Source organism: Rhopilema esculentum, chromosome 10 (genome assembly GCF_057945365.1).
Source record: "Rhopilema esculentum isolate cy_ngs chromosome 10, ASM5794536v1, whole genome shotgun sequence".
Classification (NCBI taxonomy): domain Eukaryota; kingdom Metazoa; phylum Cnidaria; class Scyphozoa; order Rhizostomeae; family Rhizostomatidae; genus Rhopilema; species Rhopilema esculentum.
Window position 1 is genome coordinate 11,232,426 of NC_142824.1, and position 22,162 is coordinate 11,254,587.

The 22,162-nt window shown below is 35.5% G+C and overlaps 3 protein-coding genes across 3 annotated transcripts; 2 read left to right on the top strand and 1 right to left on the bottom strand.

Moving 5' to 3' along the window:
* Positions 1-1,680: 1,680 nt before the first annotated feature.
* Positions 1,681-2,709, top strand: LOC135693197 (uncharacterized). The gene is made up of 2 exons (XM_065211595.2): positions 1,681-2,108; positions 2,452-2,709. The coding sequence occupies exons 1-2, from the start codon at positions 1,740-1,742 to the stop codon at positions 2,566-2,568; spliced, it is 486 nt and encodes a 161-aa protein (XP_065067667.2). The 5' UTR covers positions 1,681-1,739; the 3' UTR covers positions 2,569-2,709.
* A 995-nt stretch (positions 2,710-3,704) lies between these two features.
* Positions 3,705-4,645, top strand: LOC135687220 (uncharacterized). Its single transcript, XM_065203734.2, has 2 exons — positions 3,705-3,777; positions 4,248-4,645. The coding sequence occupies exons 1-2, from the start codon at positions 3,705-3,707 to the stop codon at positions 4,643-4,645; spliced, it is 471 nt and encodes a 156-aa protein (XP_065059806.1).
* LOC135693187 (arpin) lies at positions 4,453-13,319 on the bottom strand. Its single transcript, XM_065211584.2, has 7 exons — positions 13,057-13,319; positions 12,287-12,443; positions 10,564-10,639; positions 10,141-10,273; positions 9,281-9,499; positions 7,879-8,051; positions 4,453-7,374 (listed from the first exon to the last, which is right to left on the bottom strand). The coding sequence occupies exons 2-7, from the start codon at positions 12,403-12,405 to the stop codon at positions 7,366-7,368; spliced, it is 729 nt and encodes a 242-aa protein (XP_065067656.2). The 5' UTR covers positions 12,406-12,443; positions 13,057-13,319; the 3' UTR covers positions 4,453-7,365.
* Between the last annotated feature and the right edge of the window lie 8,843 nt (positions 13,320-22,162).

Genomic DNA, 22,162 nt, shown 5'->3' on the forward strand with positions numbered 1-22,162 from the left:
GCCACATTAACTTATTATTGTGTCCAAAATGCTGATTAGATATTATTTTCCAATGATTTTCGTCGTATATTTTGATCATATTCCTCGTATGTTCCCTACGCTGCTAGCTGCTTCCTTTCTCATAGTGCAGTATCCCATACACAGGATTTAATCAGAAAGGCTCGATTTAATATTTGATAATCAAACGGGAGCAGCTTATTCATAATTTTCAGCAAAAACTTTGTTATACATTTGCTCTTGCAGTGGCTGAAAATGACATTTGGCACGCTGTCCTTTACACATCGAAAATATTCTAATTACTTAAGGGCAAAATGAACATTCCTAAATGGAATTTTGAAGTGCTAATACCCAATTGGAAAGTTTTCATCAGGATCTTTGTTCATGTCCTACAGCAATCTGGGTTTTGAGGCAATTATTTTTTATTGAAATTAAGCGTATATATGATCTATGAAGGACAAACGAAGTTGATGTTTTGGATATGCTGAGAATCTTAGGTAGTTGCTCGTGTCATCAGTTTTCATAGGCACATCATGGTCGAAAGATCGTTGATTTGTATAAAGTGGAACACAAATCCTAAAAAAAGGCCTAGGATACCTAAAAATTTCAGATAGAGTAAGTCAAGGTAGAATGTAACATAATCAGCAGTATCGAATGAAGGGGAATCAGGGATAAAAACTTTATGTTTCGAGTATTGCGAAACCAGGCATATAATCAGCAATTGTCGAAATTTAGAAAGCCATTGTCACTATTGTCACCATTGTTGTAAACTGAACTTTTCACAATTTTAAGGGTTTGTTTGGAAAGCTCTCTAACCTTATAGCGTCGGACGACTGCGCTATAGACAAATACCCAATTTACCGACGATTGTATTCCAAAAATTTTGATTCCACATTTCTGCCAATGAAAAAAGAACAAAACTGACAACAGAGAAATATAAAATAAAATTGCCAGGGCCCACGCCACGAATTTCAAGGTGGAGAGGCCAGGTGCTATAAATCGAACTTGAACTTAGTGCTTCAAAACAAGGCTTCTTTGTTAATACTTTTGCTTACCAAAAAAGTGGGGGGGCATGGCCCTTCCCCCCACCCCCCGATGGCGTGGACCCTGATTGTACGATCTAGTATTGTTAGGGAACTGCCGGGTTACCATCCCAGGACAATTTTTTATGCCCAGAATCTTGTTGAATGTTTTTTGTAACCTATGCCCCAATAACAACTTTTATTTTTCATTCAATTGCCTTTCAAATAATATAATAATACAATTTTTGAAATTGGAGAGGCTGAGAGCAAAGTTTTGCGTAAGGACCACAGAGCATATTGCAGATTGAGGAGGCTAGAACCGAAGTCTTTCAATAGAAAGACTTTGCTAATACATTTCGGAGGACTAAACATGTTCAAAATCAAGAGCAGGGCGATTCTCGTATGGCTTCAAGGAGCTACATTTTGGAAATAACTAGGGGGCTAAAGATCCCGTAGCTCCCCCCCCACACGGTCCCTGGGCTTGCTGTCAACAGGCGCTAGTCAGAATCTACTGAGCTTGAGCTCCCTTAGGCAGCCCTACCCGTTCGATCATTCCTGAACGGTCCCCTGAACCGTTGTCCATCCTAACCCAAACCCATTCTCTGCAGTCTACTACAGAATAGTGCTGACTCATTCCTCATTCCAGCAGCCTCGTCTGCATCGATTGTATTAGGCTTCTTCTCCTGTACCAGCGCAAGTGGAAGTGGAAGGAAATTCAAGATGTCGGACAGCGTGAAAGATTGCTTTTCCTTGGCGTCTCTCGAGACTGGCCTCAAGGTTGTGTCCCTTGTTTCAACGGGTTTCTTTGCCGGTGGATCGACATTCATCGCTTATGCATTTAAACCAGGCGTGATGAGCATAAGCAACCACTGTGCCCTTGTTTCCTACCGTGCCGTTTTACCACGATGCAACCCATTACCACTTTCTATTATTGTTGGCAGCCTTGCATCAGCTGGTGCCTATGCGATATCAGTACATAATGACAAGCCCGACACTGCCTGGCTAGTTGGTTCAGGAATACTTGCTTTGATTGTTCCGCAAACTATTATTTTCATTGGACCTATTAACAAACGCATCTTGAAAGAAGAGGTTGGTGAAACCATCTACAATTCCTTTGCCTCTCTTTAGTAAAATTTGAAACCTATTTATGATATTATGATGTCAGATGTATTTATTCAATCTTAGATTAATGCTGTATTATAAATATTTTGCGTAGTTTTATTTTAAGAAATCCCAGAACCGCATTTCTTCAATTAAATTTCCTAGAACAGAAAAGAAGTAAGGATTGTACTTTGATTGATGTAGTTCCTTAAAAAGTTTTTTGCATACAAAAATGTAGAATTTTATTCTATTTTATTCTATATTCAATTTATAGTAGAATTTTGCATACTTCACCCTATTTTATTACTAAAAATTGTTTTTTATGTTTAAGGTTCCAGAAGATGATGCCCCGGAAGAGCTTGGAAACTGGCAATTCCACCATGTTCTTCGTACTGCTGCTGTTTTTGGACTGTTTGCATTTTATTCTTACAAACTCATCAAGAAATAAATTTTTTTATTATTTACATAATCAAATGAAAATAATATAAAAAATTTTCTATTTTGATTATAGCATTTTCCACTACGCACAAATATTATTAATTCTATTTAGTTTTTAGCTTGCAATGCGAAAATAAATTGATGAGAATTATGGTTCTTGTTTAATTTCTATTGCAAAAACTGTGAGATGTTTAATCACCACGTAAAGAAGTTGAAGTCATGGATGAGGTTCTTTAAATTTTCTAAGCTCATATAACTTTTTTCTTTGCCCTTGTCAGATTTCTTTGCATATTGAAAATTTTGTTTAGAAACCACTGAATATAAAAACAAGCAAGTCAAGCGTGTGTACAGAAAACTAAGTAATGTTGTACAAACTCTTTATAGGTTTGTCAACATATTGGGTGTATTTTGTTTCAAATAACCTTTTTGGCCTGTAGCTATTTTCTGTAGGTCAAGTAATTATTCATGTCAACAAAAAAACCTCTTTTGAGTATTTGGATAAGGTTCGTTTTTTATTTAGTTCATTAGTACATATCTATATTTGAAATAAAAGGAACAATCTCATCTCAAACTTTATTAACAAAAACTAAAAAACACAAGCAACAAAATTACAAGCTTGATTGTTTCCATGCAAATTGAATTAACATGCTTTGCAATCAGACAACAATGAGTGTCTTGATATGTTGTAAGAGGTAATTGTGTGTATCAATGAATGAAACTTGAATTAAAAATTAACAAAATTCTAAATAAAATTTACCACAGCTTTGCAAATGTGGTTAATAAAGAGAACAAATAGGGGTATCACATGCATTTTATTTTATAAAAATATGGCATCCAATGGTGAGTTGTTTTTGTCTGGTTTTTGGTCTTTGTGTCGGTTTCACCCCTACTTTGATGAAATATGGAATGTTCACAATATCCTATAAAATCGAAATCGAAAGATAGCCTGATTTCTCTTGGCCCCCTACTTTCCAACCCGTGTCGGAACCCATGTTTTTTGCAAAATATTTTGTTTCAAGTTTTTAATTGCCTTTTTCCAACTTCCTCGAAAGTCCCGGAAATAGCGTTGCGTAATTTCACACTCGGGGCCGCTGAGGAGAATGGAATGAGTCAGCTTTTTTTTTGTTCCGGGTGAAAGATCCAAACATGGCGCTTAGCAAAGACGATCTAGCTGTTGGCTTGAAAGTATTAACGACAGTCACCACTGGCTGCTACACAGGTAACGTTAGAATATCACACTTTAAAGAAAAAATATGAAATATGTAGCATCAATGTTATTATCAACTTATTGTGTTCTCGACACAACTATTTTGTTTGAAATATCGGCAGCGTGTCTGACGGCCTAGCAGAGCACACTGCCTGCAGAACATTAATCTTGGTTAATGGACAATTTTAGTTATGACTACAACATCACTTTTATGCAGTTTTTCTGCAACATATTTCTACTATCGTTGCTCTATCTTGTATATTAGTTTTAGCTTATCTTGTACATTGACTTTCGAAAGTAATGTAAATGCATCTTTGTTGAACCACTCTTCTTCTCCAGGTGATATTCGCGCATATGAATTTAGGCCTAATGCCTTATATTCGGGCATATGATGGTTAGCTACATTAGACCCTAAAGCACTTTGCAATGCTCGCTGAAGAAATTAGTTTCACTTAACACTATATTTTGATTCCGCTATCCAGGTGGGGCATGGTTCTTGCTGTTTGGAGCAGTGCCTACAGCTAGAAGTCTAAAACCAAGCTGTTGCCTGAAAGTGACAAAGTCGGTATTTGAAAGATGTGCACCCATGGCAGTATTATCTCTTGGTCCAATGTTAGGTGGTGCTGGTGTGTATCTTTTGTCACGTGGTGGGAACCAAGAAGATAACTGTGGGTGGATTTTGACTGCATGTGTTTTTGGCGCGATGCACCCTTACACTTTGAAGTTTCTGATGCCTATAAACAATCGTGTCCTAAATAAAGAATTACCAGAAGATGAAGCACATTCAACCATGGATAGATGGTGGAATTTTCATTTATGGCGTACAATTGCTGCCAGTGGATGCTTTGTCTGTCTTTCTTATTTGATAGCAAAGCAATAGAAACTGCTTTTTCATAAACATACATTCATTGTTGTTTTTTCATCACTTCATGCACAAAAGATTATTTGCATAATTTTCAAAATAATAATTGAAAATTTTGTTTTTGTCAGTGCACATTCTTCTTGTGATGAAAACTTAATAAACTGAATTTACATTTTTCTGTCTAAACTAAAATTCATATTTTTTATTTCAAATTTCAACATTTAGCGAATTCCCTCATTTATTATTTTTTATTATTTTCTCTGTTAAACACTGACCTATAATACTGTTCTTTAAAAATTGATCAGTAGATTGATGTTTTTGGGCTTTTGTAGCAACAATTTTGTACATATCTCAAGCCCTTGTCAGAGGATTCAGACAAATCATGGAAAATGATTCATTTTTTCAAGACCAGCACATTCCTAGTCTTTCTCAAAACTCAAACTTGTAGACATGGGCTTTCGTTTTTTTTGCAACCTTGCAACTAAAGGTGCCATGGATTTCTTTATTTTGCAGTGACTCCAGAAAACAGCCCCACTTTTCTATGAATGAAATTTTGCCCTAATTTGTCTTGCTCAAAAATTATCTTGAACTCTTTAAAACAAAAGTTTTTTTGAAACGGAATTTTAAGTAAAATCAAATGGTTTGGTCTTTACGCTTTTTCAGGAAAAAGAATGCCCAATCACAACAGCAAATTCTTCTCACTTTACATATTCTTGTCAAGTGGTTAAGCCAGATGGCAGTCTGAGCTTGACCAACAGTTTCCAGTAATATGTTTCTCACTATTAAAAAATGAGTCAGGAAAGAGAAATATCTGAGAAGTTATGGAGCTAGATGATTCGCCAGAAGTTTCATGTGAGCATATTGTTCGTAACATTTTGGTTGAGCTATTGACAAACAATAAGTAATCATTTTGCCTGGCTCAAAAACAATCAAGATCCTACCTGATTGGCTAAGGAATAGCAGAATAACACATAGCCGAGAATAAAAGTTTGGTCAGGCTCATTTGGAATGGCTTTTTCAGGCCAAACTTTCCAATTTTGCCCTTTTCAGAGTTAACTGTAGTTCTGTTATCATGTTCTCCATTTTTGCTGTTAAAGCAAAACAATTTTTGACTTTCAATGGACTGTTGTGGTGATCCCCTATTTTTCCCCAGGTTCCCCCTACTTTTTCAACCCTTTTCTGTAGGTTTCCCCCAACAAATTCCTTATTCCTTGACTGTATGGTTCCCCTAGCAGCAGCAGCCTTGAAATTACACTGCAATGTACTGAATTTGAACAATTCACAATAACATTTATTTTGTTGATTGGTAGAAAGTGAGGAAATATCAAATTAAATCCCAAGAATAACATGTTGTTGACTATTGAATCAATCGTAAATAAAAAGTGTATTTTTTGTACTGTATTGGTTGACAGGGGCCCAGGTTTTGGAGGCCCTGGGGCAAAACTGAAAAACAAGGTCCTCTGTGAGTGGAGCAAGCAGAAAATTTTTGTAATCGAGCCCTTGAGACTAGCCCTTTAGAACTTTCATTTCACTTGTTTCCTGGAATCATTTAAAATGTTTAACTATTTTTAGATATATATTTGTTACATCTGATTAATTCCATTTTTCAGACAATTCACTATTTTATGAGGCCCCCTAGACCTCCTGTCCTGGGGCAATTTGCAAAATGATTGAAATTTTTTGAAACCAAATGATTAAATTGCTGTACTAACCAATAATTAGAACACAGTTATTCTGTAAATATTTCATGCTTTTTGTTGCTTTAGAAAAGATGAATGTTTGAAACAGCATTGTTTGACCATCAGTTTATGCTGGTATGTTGCAAAAAGAACTAGATTTGTAGGAAAATTGTCCAATTCACATTCAAAAATGAAGAACTGCTTTGTTTTACTAATAACCTAGTAAGTACTAATTCCTCCACAGGGATGGTCGGTGACCAAGCTAGCTGTTGTGTTCCTAAGGGCTGCAATCCAATGCCACTGTTATTTATTGTGCACTTGAATATCTTTAAAGTCAGTTCCTGTGTGTGAGAGTATACAGCAGTTTTTAATTTTTCCAAGGAAAGAACTTTACCTTCAGCATTCAAAGAAAATATAGAAATCAAGGATGCATCTCCAGTAGGTTTTTCTCAATAGTCAGAACTTACAAAATGGCTACATGGTAGAAAGCACAAGGGAAAAGATTTATATTTATATGTATTTATATATAAACCAATTCAATTACAATACAGACTTACAATAAAACTAAAACTAAAAAATAACCATTTTACAATTCAGATTTGATGAATGACTACACTCAAGATAAAGAAAGTGGAAAATTTATGAAAAATTAGTGGAACTAAAATTTAAGATCGTAAGCACTGGACAAATATAAGTAAAGAATTTCCTCCCCTTCACCTCTGGTGCAGTCATTTACAATTAAAAATAAAAAGGAAGAAAGAAAATATTTGGGAAAAGGTTATTTTACTTGAAAAATAACGACCACACAGTAATAAAAAAAAGTTGATCAAAGACATTCCATTCTCTTTACAAACAAAATAAATTGGGAGTATGAAGATACAAGAAATTGTGAGCAGAACAAAAAAGGTTAATTTACAAACAAGATTAAATGACTGAGAAAGTCAATGGATGGAGCTGAATACTTCCAAAAAGTTGATGTCAAGCAGTGTATAATGTATATTGATTGGTAAATCTCAGCTTCTAAAAGTTCATATATGGTATGGTAGCTTACATTGCAAGTTAGTCATCCTGTTAAAAAAACAAAAACTATTATATCATCCACTGTCAATGTTTTAAGTTCAACTAGCAATAGAACATGTTGACTTACTGATTGTGTACTTTTACAGATATGGTAATCATATTGTGATCATGGTTTCTCAAATTAACATTGAAAATTGACTGAAAAATATTATTGAAAAAAACTGAAAAGAATCTATTTTAAAAGAAAATAGACTGGAACTACCTCTGAGCATATAAACCTATGATGATTCTGGGACATGATTCATGAATGTTTTTCAAACTGATGTGCACCTGATGCTTAAGATGTGTGTGCTGCTTCAGTGATGAATTCCCTTTGAAAGGGACATCATAAAACATACCACATTAAAATGGTGATCATCATGAATCATCATCATGACTTTGAAAGTTAAAAAAATGTTTTCAAGTGTGTGGTATAAAACTAGTACATAAGGAAACTGTGAGAACCATCAAGAGAAATAAACAATTTGAACAAACTAAAAATGTTGGACCAACCCATTCCTCCTCTGCCACTCCATCACCTTCATCAGCCTGTTCTTTCTTGTTACAAACATCACTCTCTTTATCTTTTACACCTAGCACCTTATCAGTCCAAGAGCCACCCAGTGGTTTGTCTGTTGTGTAAGTGGTAAGATTCTTTGTTTCAAGGTCAAGACATGTCATTGACTCTGCAAAAAGCAAGTAAAATCGAGCATAGAGAGGCTTTTTAACAAATGGTAGATTGGTCCCTTTTTTAATACTATTGGCATTATCAATTATTTATTAAATATTACCAGTGGTGGCACCAGCTACTACAGGGTGGGAGGTTAATGGGTGTGGCCAGCCAAACCATGCCCTTTTTGCCTGGTTTCAGTGCTTTGTACTAGGCTAATTTTTCTTAGAAAATACTCCTACCTAGCGCTTTTTAATCAATAGCAAGAATGGACCATGTTCCCCCTTGGGGCTGCCACAGGATATCACAATAACATGGATAAACATGTGGTTATGAAACTGTAATCATAAATGATTATGATTACGGACAAAGTCAAGCACTCGGGGACTGAAATAATTTCCACTCAGTTCAGTCATATGACAAGCCAATGCCTTCACATGATCACTGTTAAGAAAACAATCTTCAGCTATACAATGAGCAAAACAATGTCACCTTGTATTTCTTTTCACACAAATTGTGAACCTGCATTGTTTATATTATGCAATAGATTTTTCTAACAAAGACTTGTTTACCTATGTTTTGTGGGTAGTTAGTTGAGTTATAACAGGGTGAATTTAAAATCACAATATGGAACTCGTTACAAAGTTCAGTTCAGTTCAGTTTTATTTTAAATTCCACTGGATACATACACTTGTTGCAAATTAGAAATAATCCAAGCTTAAAAGTATAAACAATGTAAAATGAAGTTAATTAATATAAACGTAACATAACAAATACAGAGTAGAGGAGAAACAAGCTAGTATTGTAAACAGGGAATTGTTTAAAGGAGGAAACTTTCTCAGTAGTTGATAAACTAATTTAAAATAAAACTGAACTGAACTGAACAAAAGGTCTTCTATTAGAATGATCTCAGGGCAACTCTTAACAATCACACAACTTGTGGCCTTTTGGTCAAACTGATTTCAAATGACCTGATCAATTGAAAATAAAATTAGAAATTAGAAAGTTTTAGGGTAATAATAATGGTGCTAAATTATGAGCAAAAGAAAAATTTAGCTGTAATGTGCAGGATTATTATTGAGAAAATAACAGTCACTTAGCATTATTTCTGCATCTTTAGACAAAACCATGTCAATAAACCATGCATAAAATCATGATAACCCTAGCTCAAGGCTAACATGAAAAACACAAATTGTAAATAAATGCATTGACTAAGAAGACAAAAATCACATAGATAAAAATTACCAAGGTAGCATTTCTCGCCAGTTGTATTTAGCCTAACATCCATTCTTTCACTGAATTCCATTCCACTGAAATCGTTTTCTAGTGCCCAGAGTGACACTGCATTAGGAAATTTAATTGAATTCTCCTTTTCTGCTGTCAGTTTATCAAGTTGTGCAGTTTTCAATCTGTCTTTAATATCCTTCAATTGCAAAACATCTTTTCCATCTTTTGAGACATTCTCTATGAAAAGAAAATGTTAAACTAATTATCATCTGTTATTTATTTTGTCATGAATGTTATGTGTAATCATTATCTTTTTAGTTCTTAGGTTTCAGTTAGTGTCCATAATCTACTATCTACACTGTCTACTTACTATCTAACAAACTTCTAGCATTTGATTTTTGGGGAGCTTCAGACAAATTTTACATATTCCATCATCTACCGTATAGATGTTAAGAATTATTTAGTACTGATTATTATGATGAGCATCATTATCCTGTTTAGGCATTAAGTTTTGCACATGGAGATAAACAATAAGTAATTAGCGTGCTCCATTAACCTTTTTTATTTAGCTCTATTGTTACTAGTTTTGAGTTCTGTTCGTAATGAAAAGCATGAGCTTTGAGATGATTAATATCTCTTTGTACATCTGAAATTCTAACATTAGACACATTGGCAACAAGTCAAACACAAAATTCCAATTGTGATACAAAATAGGCCCATGCACTGTCATCAGGTATTTTGAGTTCATCCAAACAGAAAACAAGCTTTTAACATAGACACACAAAAAAATAACCTGTACACAAACTCGATGTGGGATCTATCAAACCCTTTACAGCACGTCCCTGGTAAAGGCACTGCTGGTGCTTAAAAATACTCACTATAAGAAGACATCAGGTAGCCAGTATTAACTTTTTGCTTTGCTCCAAAGTCTGGCTGAATTTCTTCTCCATTTTTGTCAAAACGTCTGATGCAACCTCTTTTTACATCAATGTGAAACACAATGTAATGGTGCTAGGAAAAAAAATGTTAAGCAAAACAGCCCAGTTTAAAAACCAAATCATTACTTTTCCACAGACCAGTTTAAAAAGTCATGTCATCATTTCTATCACAGGTACACAGTCAAAAATGGGATTGACAATTAAGCATGGTTACTGAGGAAATCAGATGACAGACCACTTTTCTAAACCCTTAGAACTGATCTTAGGAATTTGTGCTATTTAGGAGACTTACTCTGTCAGTTTTCAATTTAGTCATGTCAAGCTCAATAGTAGCTCAAGAGAATATTAGCTCAATATACCTACTTTTGTGTTTCCCTTATCAATAATTAGATGTCTTGACTTGCCAAGAATAGTTCCTTCTACAATGAGACCACTTTTGCTAGAACAAAACATCATTCAAAGATTACACATCCTAGGCTTGGAAATATGTGTCTTATATATCAAACACACATCAGATTAAATTTGATCAATCAGGCCTTGCTCTAAGTAAAAAGAAGGTGCTCTTTAAAAAGAGCCCATTAGAAACTCTAGGTGCTCTGTTTCACACATCTAAAAAAAATGTCCTCAAGAGCATCCTTTGAGAGCTTTGCACGCATCCTTTGAGAGCTTTGGAAGAGAAGACTTCATATCAAGAGCTTTGGAGGAGTTTTAAATAAGAAATTCAATGGTAATTCCAAAAAGCACCATAATATGAAATAACAAAACATGCAACAAAAACTATGTTAATGTAAATATCGAAATATAATAAAACAAAGTCTCAAAATTGTTCAGATTTTTCCAGATATGTAAGTTGCCATCACTTGAGAGCTTTTGTCACTGTCAGTACCAATACTGTTATGTTCAGCTTCACATATTGCCTCATCAAAAGGCATGGCTTTAAGTCAAACATTTAACTTTGTTTCTTTTTTATGCTCTCCATTCTATAAGAAAGGCTAAAATCTACTACTAATGGAAGCAAATGAAAACTGAAAAGCAATGCGATAATTTGGACTGAAATGTGATCGCTGATTTGTACAGGTGATTTTAAGTTATTAAGAAAAAACAGAAAATAATACTTCAACAGAATATTAACAACTGCTCGAATATCAAATAAATCTGCCAGAGAATACGCTTGATGGCCTGTGTCCTTGGTGGTTATTAGAGGGTTATTAGATTAAAAATAGCATCAAAAACCCAACATTGAATTTGCTGAATTTTTTCTCAAGGGGTAATCTTATGCTACTCATAATATTGCGGTCTGTTGAGAAGATGTCAAAAATTTATATTGCTCCATGGTAATATTGTTTTACATTATGAGGTGCTATATAAATCGCTCTCCAAGACTTTTTTTGGGTGGACTCTAGGCGTGCACGCTTGATCGAGTGCCTTTCCGGGCAAGGCCTGGATCAACATGTCATCTCTGTGGTCTTTTTTATTAAAAATGCATAGGAAGATACTGACCGAATTTTGAGTATAGCATTAACCTTATGAAGCTTTACATTGCCACAAAAATTTGGGACTTGTTTAATGTTTTGATCAGTAGGAGCAATTGTGGAAATTATGAGGGATTGGTGACCAATTGACTTCTTCATTCAATTGGACACAACTCCAAAATTTTAACCATCAAAGGGGGGATAATTTTCATATGACAAAGAAGGGGAACAACCAGTAAGAAACTCAGAAAATTCACCCTTCTTGCCCTACCCATCAACCAGCTCAATATCAGCCACTAGATAGGAAAAATATCTTTTTCAATAGATTTTAAAAAATTATTTATTAAGTGCTAAAGAATCAGTTTTCCCTCATAGCTTTAAAACATTATAGGTTATAATTGGTGTCTGCTTTTCAAATTTTAAAATATTACAACATTACAAATCCAAGGTTTTTAAACAGAGAAAGCAACTTATAGAAAGCAATAAATTAAGAAAGGAGGTTTTCCTAGCTAAAAAAAATTCTAGCAAGGACACTTTTAAGTTAGAACTTTCAATTTACATGAGTTAAAATAACATATAGACAATTTGTGATCAGAACAAATATGATAATTTACCTTGAGCTCAGTTTGAATATCTGTTCAGGTTGCCAGCCATTTGGATCATCCCAGGTAGTTACTTTGACTGGAATTGACTGAAGTGCTTTGTCATCATACAACATATGTGCACGACTCATGCTTGAAAATTTGGAAGTTGGAACACTGTGCCTGCAATCTGTAATTAATTTCTATTTTATATGTGATGTATAAATCTTGCAGGAAATTGTAAGTTTAGCATCAAATGCAAATGATTTTCTCATTTGGACCAAACTGAAAAGCTTGTGTTTGGGTGATTCCATTAGAAATCAATTTTATCATAATTTCTAAAAAAACATTGGCCTTCTTAATATGAAAACTAAATTTGATAGCTTAATCCAGCTAGGGAAGGTGCTAGCTTGTCAATTTGTCCTTTTTTTTAATTTTACCTCTTTAGCTTATTATATTGGGTGAGAGTTTTTAGAACTTAAGTAATCTATAATTGATAATTTGTCGAAATATCTGCAGACAAAAATCTCACCCTAAAACAAACTTCTAAATGTATGACACATTATGTTGCTTTATATTTGTTTAACAAATCCGGAAAATAATGTATCTACACCAGGAAGGTACGCGTCATACATTTATTTTAATAAGTTAGCTAGCAAAAGCAAAATGAGGTCTCTTGACATCTTCCAACTTCCGTGTTGTTGGTTGTTGTTGATGCTGGCCAAAACATCATGATGACATCAGAATTTCCAGGCCAAAGTTCGTTCGTTTCAATGTTTTAGGTTTTAAATCATGATCCTTACCTGACACCGACTTGTTTAGTCCTTTGGAACTGCTGTTTCGGCCTCTCCCACTAGTCTATAAAAGTGAACTTACTTCCTTGGTAAAGTCGGCCATGATTCCATAAAATACGAGGCAAATCTCATCTCCTGGTCGAGGTCATATCCGCCAACAATTCCCCGCCAATCTTTCCACTTGTTTTCAACAAAAGTGACGACACTGAAACATGGCAGGGAGGGAGAATAACCATAAATCCTCGAATAGGCACCTCCTCGAACAAGCGTATCTGGAAAATTATAAACTAAGCGTCCTCTGGATTAAATGCCCACCAGCTGGACCTTAAAATAGGGGGGGTTATTCGACATTTTAGCCAAAACGAGTTTTCTGAGCCGTGAGACGAAAGGTTTTTGTTTTAGTCTTATAGAAAAGGGGAAGGCAGTTAGCCAAGTGACTAAAAATAAATAGCAAAGTTGGTTCTAGTTTCATCATAGTTGTTACTCTTTACTTTTATTTTTCAAAGCATGAAAACGTTTCTAACACGCTCTCAAATATATTTATTTCGACTATTTCTTAATTTTTGAAACCTCTCTTTACCTCTTCGTCGTTGATTGAATTACTTTATCAAATAATCGTCCCGCTCGAATAAGTGCCCTTCTTAAATAATTGCCTCCTTTGAGGCTCAAAAATTAAATAATCGCCCTGCCGGATCACCCTTTTCTAAAAGAAAATAAGCCTGGGGCTAGCAGTCAGTGGCGTACCCAAGGGGGGAATAGGGGGGTCCGGACCCCCGCATTTGCAAGTGTTTGAAGGGCGTGGTCCAAAAATAATTCTGGGGCTGCGCCCTAGACACTGCTACAGCCCTGGGTACGCCACTGCTAGCAGTCATTTTTTTATTTTTTGTTGTTGATTCTAGTGTTGAAAGGCTTTTTAAACGCCAAATGAAAAAGAGCTACTTTTTATAAACACAGTAGCGTACAACGAGATAACAGGGAATAGAACACTGCCCCAGGCACCGCGGAGAAGGGGGGGGTGAGAGGGCTATAATTTTGGTTATCTTTACATTACTGGGCTTCTAATAGTCGATTATTTATAAAAAATAATTTATTAGAGAACTGAAAATATAAAACATCACGCCCTTGAAAAGCAGTTGATATGCATTTATTATATCTATATAATTAACTTACAATTTTTTTCAATTAACTTGTAGTGTCTAGCCTATTTGTATTTACAAAACTGGGTCACTAATTAACAGTGTCAATAAAAAAGATGATGGGTACTAAAAAGATTAACACCTTTTCTATTGCACATGCAAAGAGTTTTCCAATTCAAATTTTATTGAATGAGGTTGTAGCGTGTATGGGTTTTTAGATAGCGTGGAAGGGCACGTTTTCAAGCCTTAAAGGGGAACTGAAGTGAAAAATGAAAATCAATTATTTAGTAGTTTTCATCGTGCTGATTTCGAATATCGACACGAAATTAGTGTTTTTCTTTTCGTTTTCCTGCATTCACAACGCGAAGTGTGAAATTTCTCCATTTCGGTGGCGGAGAGGTCTGGAGACAAGTTTCAGGCGCTGACGTAAAGTCGTGGACACGTGCCCCGATCGCAACGAAAACAACATTGTAGTAGGTAGTAGAGTGAATCGGAGGGAGGGAATTCGGTTAGTGGTTAGAATTTCAGTTCGCAATTTTCACGACAGCTCTTCAGGAATGACAACAGACTTAAGATCGAGCGACGATGAATTTGGAGCATGTGGTGGTGAAGTACTTGCCCTACCAAGGGCGAACGGGAACTGCGAAAGTGGCGATGAAGATTAGCCTAGGCCCGATGAGATCCCAGAGGCTGAGGATGAATTATCTCCCGCGACGTGCTCGTTTTGTCGGTAGAAATGTGGAAGTAAATCAATGGTACGTCGATCTTTGTCTCTTTTCTGACAATGAAGGCAAGAACAACTCAAACACAATTTCCTTATTTCCTTATAAAAAGTAAGATACAACTGAGAATGTAGGCTACATATTATAATCTTTCCATTTCTAAAATCTGAAATAATAAGGATTATTACATGTTACAATTTAATAAATATTTGCTTTGATATAAAACGTTTATACATAGTTTGATGTGTAGCACGGAACAGGTCGACCTAATCCACTTTGGTTTAAAAACTGGCTTGTTTTTTGTACATTGACAAGTATTATTAAATCTTACTGCAATTAAGATTTTTGGACTGATAATTCGAAAATGTCAAATATTTAATAGAATTGCATAAATATGCCTAAAATACATTAATACCTAAAATTATATCCATTTTGCTAGGTATCTACAAACAGTGGCCGATCAATGGATGGTTTGCTGGTTTTTGGGTATTTGTGCTGGAAAAACTGGACAACTTTAAGTATGAATTTATCACAAAATGTAAAGAAAAGAACTTTAGTCAAAGAAGACAAGAGTTTTAAAATTCTGCAGAGAGACAATGAAAATGCAAAACTCAGCTACCTACTACATATACAGTGGAGTACAGGGTTATATACAGGGGTTATTCAAAGGGACCAGACTTTCAGTTCATAATAGCAAGAAGAGAAATTTAGAACTAGTGGGGTCATGTTATAAGTTAGAAATTTGTTAAAACTAGTGGGGCAATGGCCAAATCTTGTCAGCCCTAGGCCAAATCACTAGATTAGTCACATCAAGGGGGGGAGGGGTTGGGGATTGAGCAAGGCTTGATATTTTCAAGATTCCTAAGGTATATTTTTCAAGATATTTTACTCACATCAAAATGTGTAGAATAGTTTGGATTTGATAAAGTTTTTCTCTTACAATAATTGTCTTGTACCACCTGCTTGGTAACATTTTTTATACATAATCAGAAGAAAATGTTTTACCTTCACAGTACAATGTTCTTTTAATGAATTCTGTCACTGCCTGTTGTCAAGTAGATACACTGTTTTCAAATTTTGAGAATGAAGTTTTTTGGTGCCCAATGGTTATATTTTTCTGAAATTTGCTTCGACTCAACATTTTTCATAGAACAGTTATGAGATAGAAACCCTGACATATCTTTTGTTAAGATAGAGTCTTTTAATAAACTTGGAAACATATACATCATTTAATGGTTGTGCTTTAAATCCTTCTCCTTTATGTACATCCTAGTATGAATTGTTTTTTGTGCCTGGAGTTATACCAGAAAATGCTTTGATATCATGTTCTATAGACAAAGCATGAGAAATCATGTTTAAAGGGGTATTTCTGAGGTGGGGGACTACTTTTGTCTTTTTCAGCAAACCGAATTGTGTAGGTTTGGCAAGTTTCATGGCTCTACAGCTAACAGAAATGGATTAACCATAGTTATGTCCTCTGAGTGCTGGGCACAGGACCCCCATTCTAAAACTAGCGAAAGAGGTATTTCTGAAGTGGGGACCACTCAATCATTTTCTGCAAGTAAATTATGTGGGTTTGCCAAGTTTCATGGCTGTATAGTTAACAGAAATAGATTTACCATACTAACGTATTTTGAGTACTGGGCACAAGTACCCCAGTCTAAAAATAGCACAAGGGGTATTTCTGAGGGTGGGGACCATTCTTATCATTTTCAGCAAGTCAAATTGTGTCGGTTTGCCAAGTTTCATGGCTGTATAGTTAACAGAAATAGATTGACCATACTAACGTATTTTGAGTACTGGGCACAAGTACCCCAGTCTAAAAATAGCACAAGGGGTATTTCTGAGAATGGGGACCATTCTTATCATTTTCAGCAAGTCAAATTGTGTCGGTTTGCCAAGTTTCATGGTTGTATAGTTAACAGAAATAGATTTACCATACTAACGTATTTTGAGTACTGGGCACAAGTACCCCAGTCTAAAAATAGCACAAGGGGTATTTCTGAGGATGGGGACCATTCTTATCATTTTCAGCAAGTCAAATTTTGTCGGTTTGCCAAGTTTCATGGTTGTATAGTTAACATAAATAGATTGACCATACTAACGTATTTTGAGTACTGGGCACAAGTACCCCAGTCTAAAAATAGCACAAGGGGTATTTCTGAGGATGGGGACCATTCTTATCATTTTCAGCAAGTCAAATTGTGTCGGTTTGCCAAGTTTCATGGTTGTATAGTTAACAGAAATAGATTGACCATACTAACGTATTCTGAGTACTGGGCACAAGTACCCCAGGCTAAAAATAGCACAAGGGTTTTTTTCCCAAAATGATTCTATATTCTATCTTGTTACGCATACCGAATTCTATATTTTCACCAGGTTTCATGCTTTTATCACAATTGTCACGATTGTTATCTGTCATGAACCTTATCAAACTCACAACTACATTACATCAAAACATCTCTTCGTGTCCACCACTTTACGTCACAAGGTCACGTGACACAGTGGTCCGACCGCGTTCTCGCTCCGCCATCGATGAGGGCAAATTTCGACTTTAAAAACTTAATAACTTAAAAACTACATAACGTACTAAAAAAATTCAAACGGTTTTGGAATCAGCACGGGAACCTTTATCAGTGGTAAAAAAATGGTTTTTCACTTCAGTTCCCCTTTAAGGCCCAAGCTGTGAGAGTTAATTCTTTTAGGAACTCAAGATTGATCTTAATCATTCGACGCTGAAACACAATTAAATTACAAGAGTTACCGAATTATAGCGGTAGCGTAAAGACCACCTATTGATGTCATGATCTCAATAATGCAATCACAACATATATTTTAAGTAGAAAAAAAATTTCAGTGTGACAAATTTCAGACAAATCTTTGTTGCGCAATATAAATTGACTGAACTTTTGAAAAAATGCGCAATATGAATTGACTGAAGCGACTGAAATAAAATGATCTCTGAATCTGTATTTCCGTTGTGAAATTAAACGAAACGAAGGGTTGCAATCTTTAAACATGGGTAGGTCTGCAAAGTTTGTTTATGCAGTTTCTCTTAAAAGCTAAAAGAAATATCAGTCCAAACATAAAACACTCATCGCTTTTATCGTCTATCAAAAAGTCACCTTAATTGATGTGATATGAGACGGGTTTAAAATGGCCGGAATCAATGACCCTATAGAACTTTAACTCGAGTCATGCGACTCTTTTGAAGATTGTAAGCAATTATAAGCACATATTCCTGTTAACAAGTCAAAAAATATGACAAAATAATTTTCCTCTTCCATGTGCTTTAAAAAAAATTGATCTCAGAAGGACTCTGCTCGAGAAGGTGGCTCGTTCAATGCAAGTATTCTTTATAAGAAACTAAGAATGTAAGCCAGTTAGGTATTGAATACCGAAGTGTGACGTCACCAAAACATCTATTTTTAGAATTTCTAAAATTTGGCTACATAGTCTGAAAGAACGGCATAAAATACCTCTCATTGTGCAAAATTAGTCAGATATGTTCCAATCTGGGTGAGATATGGCCAATGAAAGATTTCAAGTTTGCTAAAGCCTAGCGCACACTAGCGATTTTTGTCGCCAGCGACGGCGATTTGTCGCTGGCGACTAAAATCGCTAGTCTGCGGGGAAAAACATCACAGGCTTTTTGTCGCCAGCGACAGAAACAAATATCTAACATGCTAGATATTTGTTTTTGTCGCCAGCGACTAAAAACTGAAAATCGCAAGTGTGCGGGGCGCAAAAACAAATTCTTGTTGATCAGCCAATCATTAAGTGTTTTCAAGGCACGTGGAAAGTGTGTTGACAAGATGGAGGTCACAGGAACATGCACTTTTATTGATACATCCTTTTAGCAGTATGGGTTGCCTATAAAGCGAAAAATCTCGTACGATGTAGGTTTTACTATCTACTAGCAACTAACAGTAAAACAGATAACAAACAAATTGTGCATAAAACCCATGCGTTGGGTTCTCTACAGTACAAAAGAAAAGAAAAAAAATAAGTAGCATAATTTAGGCCAAGCTAAATCTACAATTTTGGGCCTAATTTTTTGCCATTAAATGTGGCCTGGTTAAATCAAAGCTGGCAATATTTTTCATTGTTTTTGTCTAAATTTTCCCATCCCGTAATTTTTAAGGATGTCCAGGCACATGCATAGGTTATAAAAAAATTTGATTGTTAGTTTCTGGTCATTTTTATCGAGGTTCATTATGAGGCTGGAGCCCAAAAATTATTGGCCAAGGCAGAAAAGATCGCAATTGTGCGGGGGGAAACATTTAGTCGCCAGCGACAAAAATCGCCGTCGCTGGCGACAAAAATCGCTAGTGTGCGCTAGGCTTTAGATATTTGTTTCTGTCGCTGGCGACAAAAATCCTGTGATGTTTTTCCCCGCAGACTAGCGATTTTAGTCGCCAGCGACAAAAATCGCCGTCGCTGGTGACAAAATTTCGCTAGTGTGCGCTAGGCTTAAGCTAGGCTTAACGGATCACTGTTATTCGGGCCTGGTTCATAAAGTTATGAACCAAGACCAAATTACAGAGGTTTGATGGGACAAGAGCCTGTCCTTATGTGGCCAAATCTAAGCCAATTCGTGATGCCTTTAACTGATTTTGCATACTTAGGTGTTTCATGATGCTCTTTTAGGTTCTGGGATAAAAATTCAGAAATTCTAAAAATATATTTTTATGACGTCATCACTTTGGTACTCTATTGAAAGCTTCATAACATTATCACATTTTTAGTACTTGAGAGTTCAACAACAGTCTTAAAAGTTTGTGTGAATCAATAACCTCAAGCCATTTTGCCTTAAACACCAAAAAATTGGTCAACATTTGTCTGAAAACATTTTTGTCGAAGCCTATTATCCGAAATGATGTCCGCTGAAAATTTGTGTACGTATGCGAGAACAAAAAGCCAGGATACAAGCGCGTAACACTTGCATGTTAATTGCACAAGCTGAATTAAAACATGACTCAGAATGTGATGAACGTAACCGAGTGGAGAAATTTACAATACCTAAACTTCACAACAAGCTCCATCTAATCTTGGATGTTGTCAAAGTTCTGAAAACTGTTTTGTTGTACTCACTTGTTGGAGAATATGAATCTACCAGGTACCTACGTGCTCGGACATTCTTGATCCCCCGCTCAAAAGAAATTGGATATTGATATCTTGAAAAACAAAGCACAACAGTCGATAGATAGATGAAATATATTGAACAAATTCGAAAACGGTTATGCTGTAACATTCACAGTTTGCGGGATATTGGTCGCCATTGAACAAGATACCACGCAATTGTTTATCATACTGGATGGGTGCGCTGCGCAGAACGCAAATTGGTTATGGTACAGGTGGTTTTTTCGCGCTTTTTTCATACTTTTTCGGTGTTTTTTTTCTCAACCAATTTCTATCAGAATGGCTACGAAATACCTGGGCATTTGAAGGGTTTTCTTTCTTTCTTACTCTTGCAAGTATCTAAATGTCTGCTGCAACCAAATTGCAAAGTTACAAGCCGTTTTTATAAGAACAACCTTTATAAGAAACATCAAGATTTGACCAAAAAGTCAGAACAATATTAGAAACAAGGCAGGCTGAAAAATGGCACATGACTCGATAGCTCATCGTGAGTTTTTTTCGTGTGTCCTTCAGCATTGTAAATTAAATTTCTAGTAATTGTATTTCAAATCAGTAAATTGTAATTAACTTGTTTGCTTGCTGAAAAAGATTTCGAGTTTGAGTTTGAGTTTGAAATTCAACAAAACTCAAAAAACAAAATACTAGCAAAAATTGAAAAATGAAAGAAAAGCAACAGAAATACAGAAAACGATAACCATAATAGCATTAATTACTTTATCAAGTACATGTTATGTCCCGACATTACTATACTCTTTTCATTTCAAAAGAACAATTTTTGTAAGAACACGAGCTTCAAAATTGGTCAAAAGTTAAGAACAAATTAAGAACAAGCTGAGGCTGCGCTACTGTAAAATGGAATTTTCAACAACGTTTTATCTCAAAAATGAGGATTTTTAGCCACGTGTGGGTGTTTTTTCGGGTGAAATTCTATGTGTGGACGAGCAGAAAATTTTTGCGACAACACCTTTAGATAACCTTAAAATACATTTCAGAATATTTTTTGCATTGATTTACTTGTAATAATTCAAAACATTTTGTTATCTTTAAGGCATGCTTTTAGTACGTTTGATTAAATCCAGTCTTAAAAATAGAATTCATTACTTTATAAGACCCCACAGACCTCTTATTCCTTGAAAGTTAAGCAATAACAGGATTAATCGTCCGAAAAATTGGGGGGCTGAGGCTACCCTGCCCCCTCTGGCGCCGCCTATGCTGACATTTGAAAGGTCTTGCAACGTTTGGGAATAAAATTTTCAGCGTGAAAAGTTGAAAACTATTTAACAATAAAATTGAAACATAGAAAAGATTAAGAAGCTTTGTATTATTTTGCAAAATGAAATCGAAAAGCTTCCATAATCGAACCTTGTTGAAGTCAAGCTGGTCAGCCCATTCAATCTTTTTCTTCTATCACCACGTCCAACCATATTCACTCCCACCCTAACCATCAAGTGACCCCGTGACTCTCCCTTCTACCAACTGCTCGGACCCATCCCCCTGTTCATCCCGTTCTTTTAAGCTTGATGCTTCATTCGATGTGCATAAAATTTGATGTGATGTCTTTTCTGTTAACAACTGAGATCCTTGATGAAGGATTACGTAGTGTGCCCATGAGAAATAGCCGTGCCACATTGAACCACTTTCCAAAATCTCACTATATTTTATGATCAGATTTCTTCTTGACTTTCACAAACTTACTAGAACTACTTTAGGCCTACACTCTTTTTTTTATAAGAACAATTTTATAAGAACACGAGCCTCAAAACTGGTCGAAAGTTAAGAACGAGTTAAGAACAAGCTGAGGCTGAGCTTCTGCAAAATGCAGTTTTGAACAACGTTTTTTCTCAAAATCAAGGATTTTTAGCGATATGTGGGTGTTTTTTCGGTGAATATTCAAATTTGTCAGCAAATTAAGGCTGTCTCACTCACTTTGTTGGCAAATGAGGCCCGAATACCTCCTTAGAGCGAAAAAGCTAGCAATAGCACTGGTTACACCCTCTTAATTTAAGAACAAATTAAGAACAATCCAACCTCAGATTTTCGAAAAAATTCACAACAGTCAGCCTGAACTTAAATTTACTGGTTCTTATAAAAAAAGAGCGTATTAGGTCTCTCGAA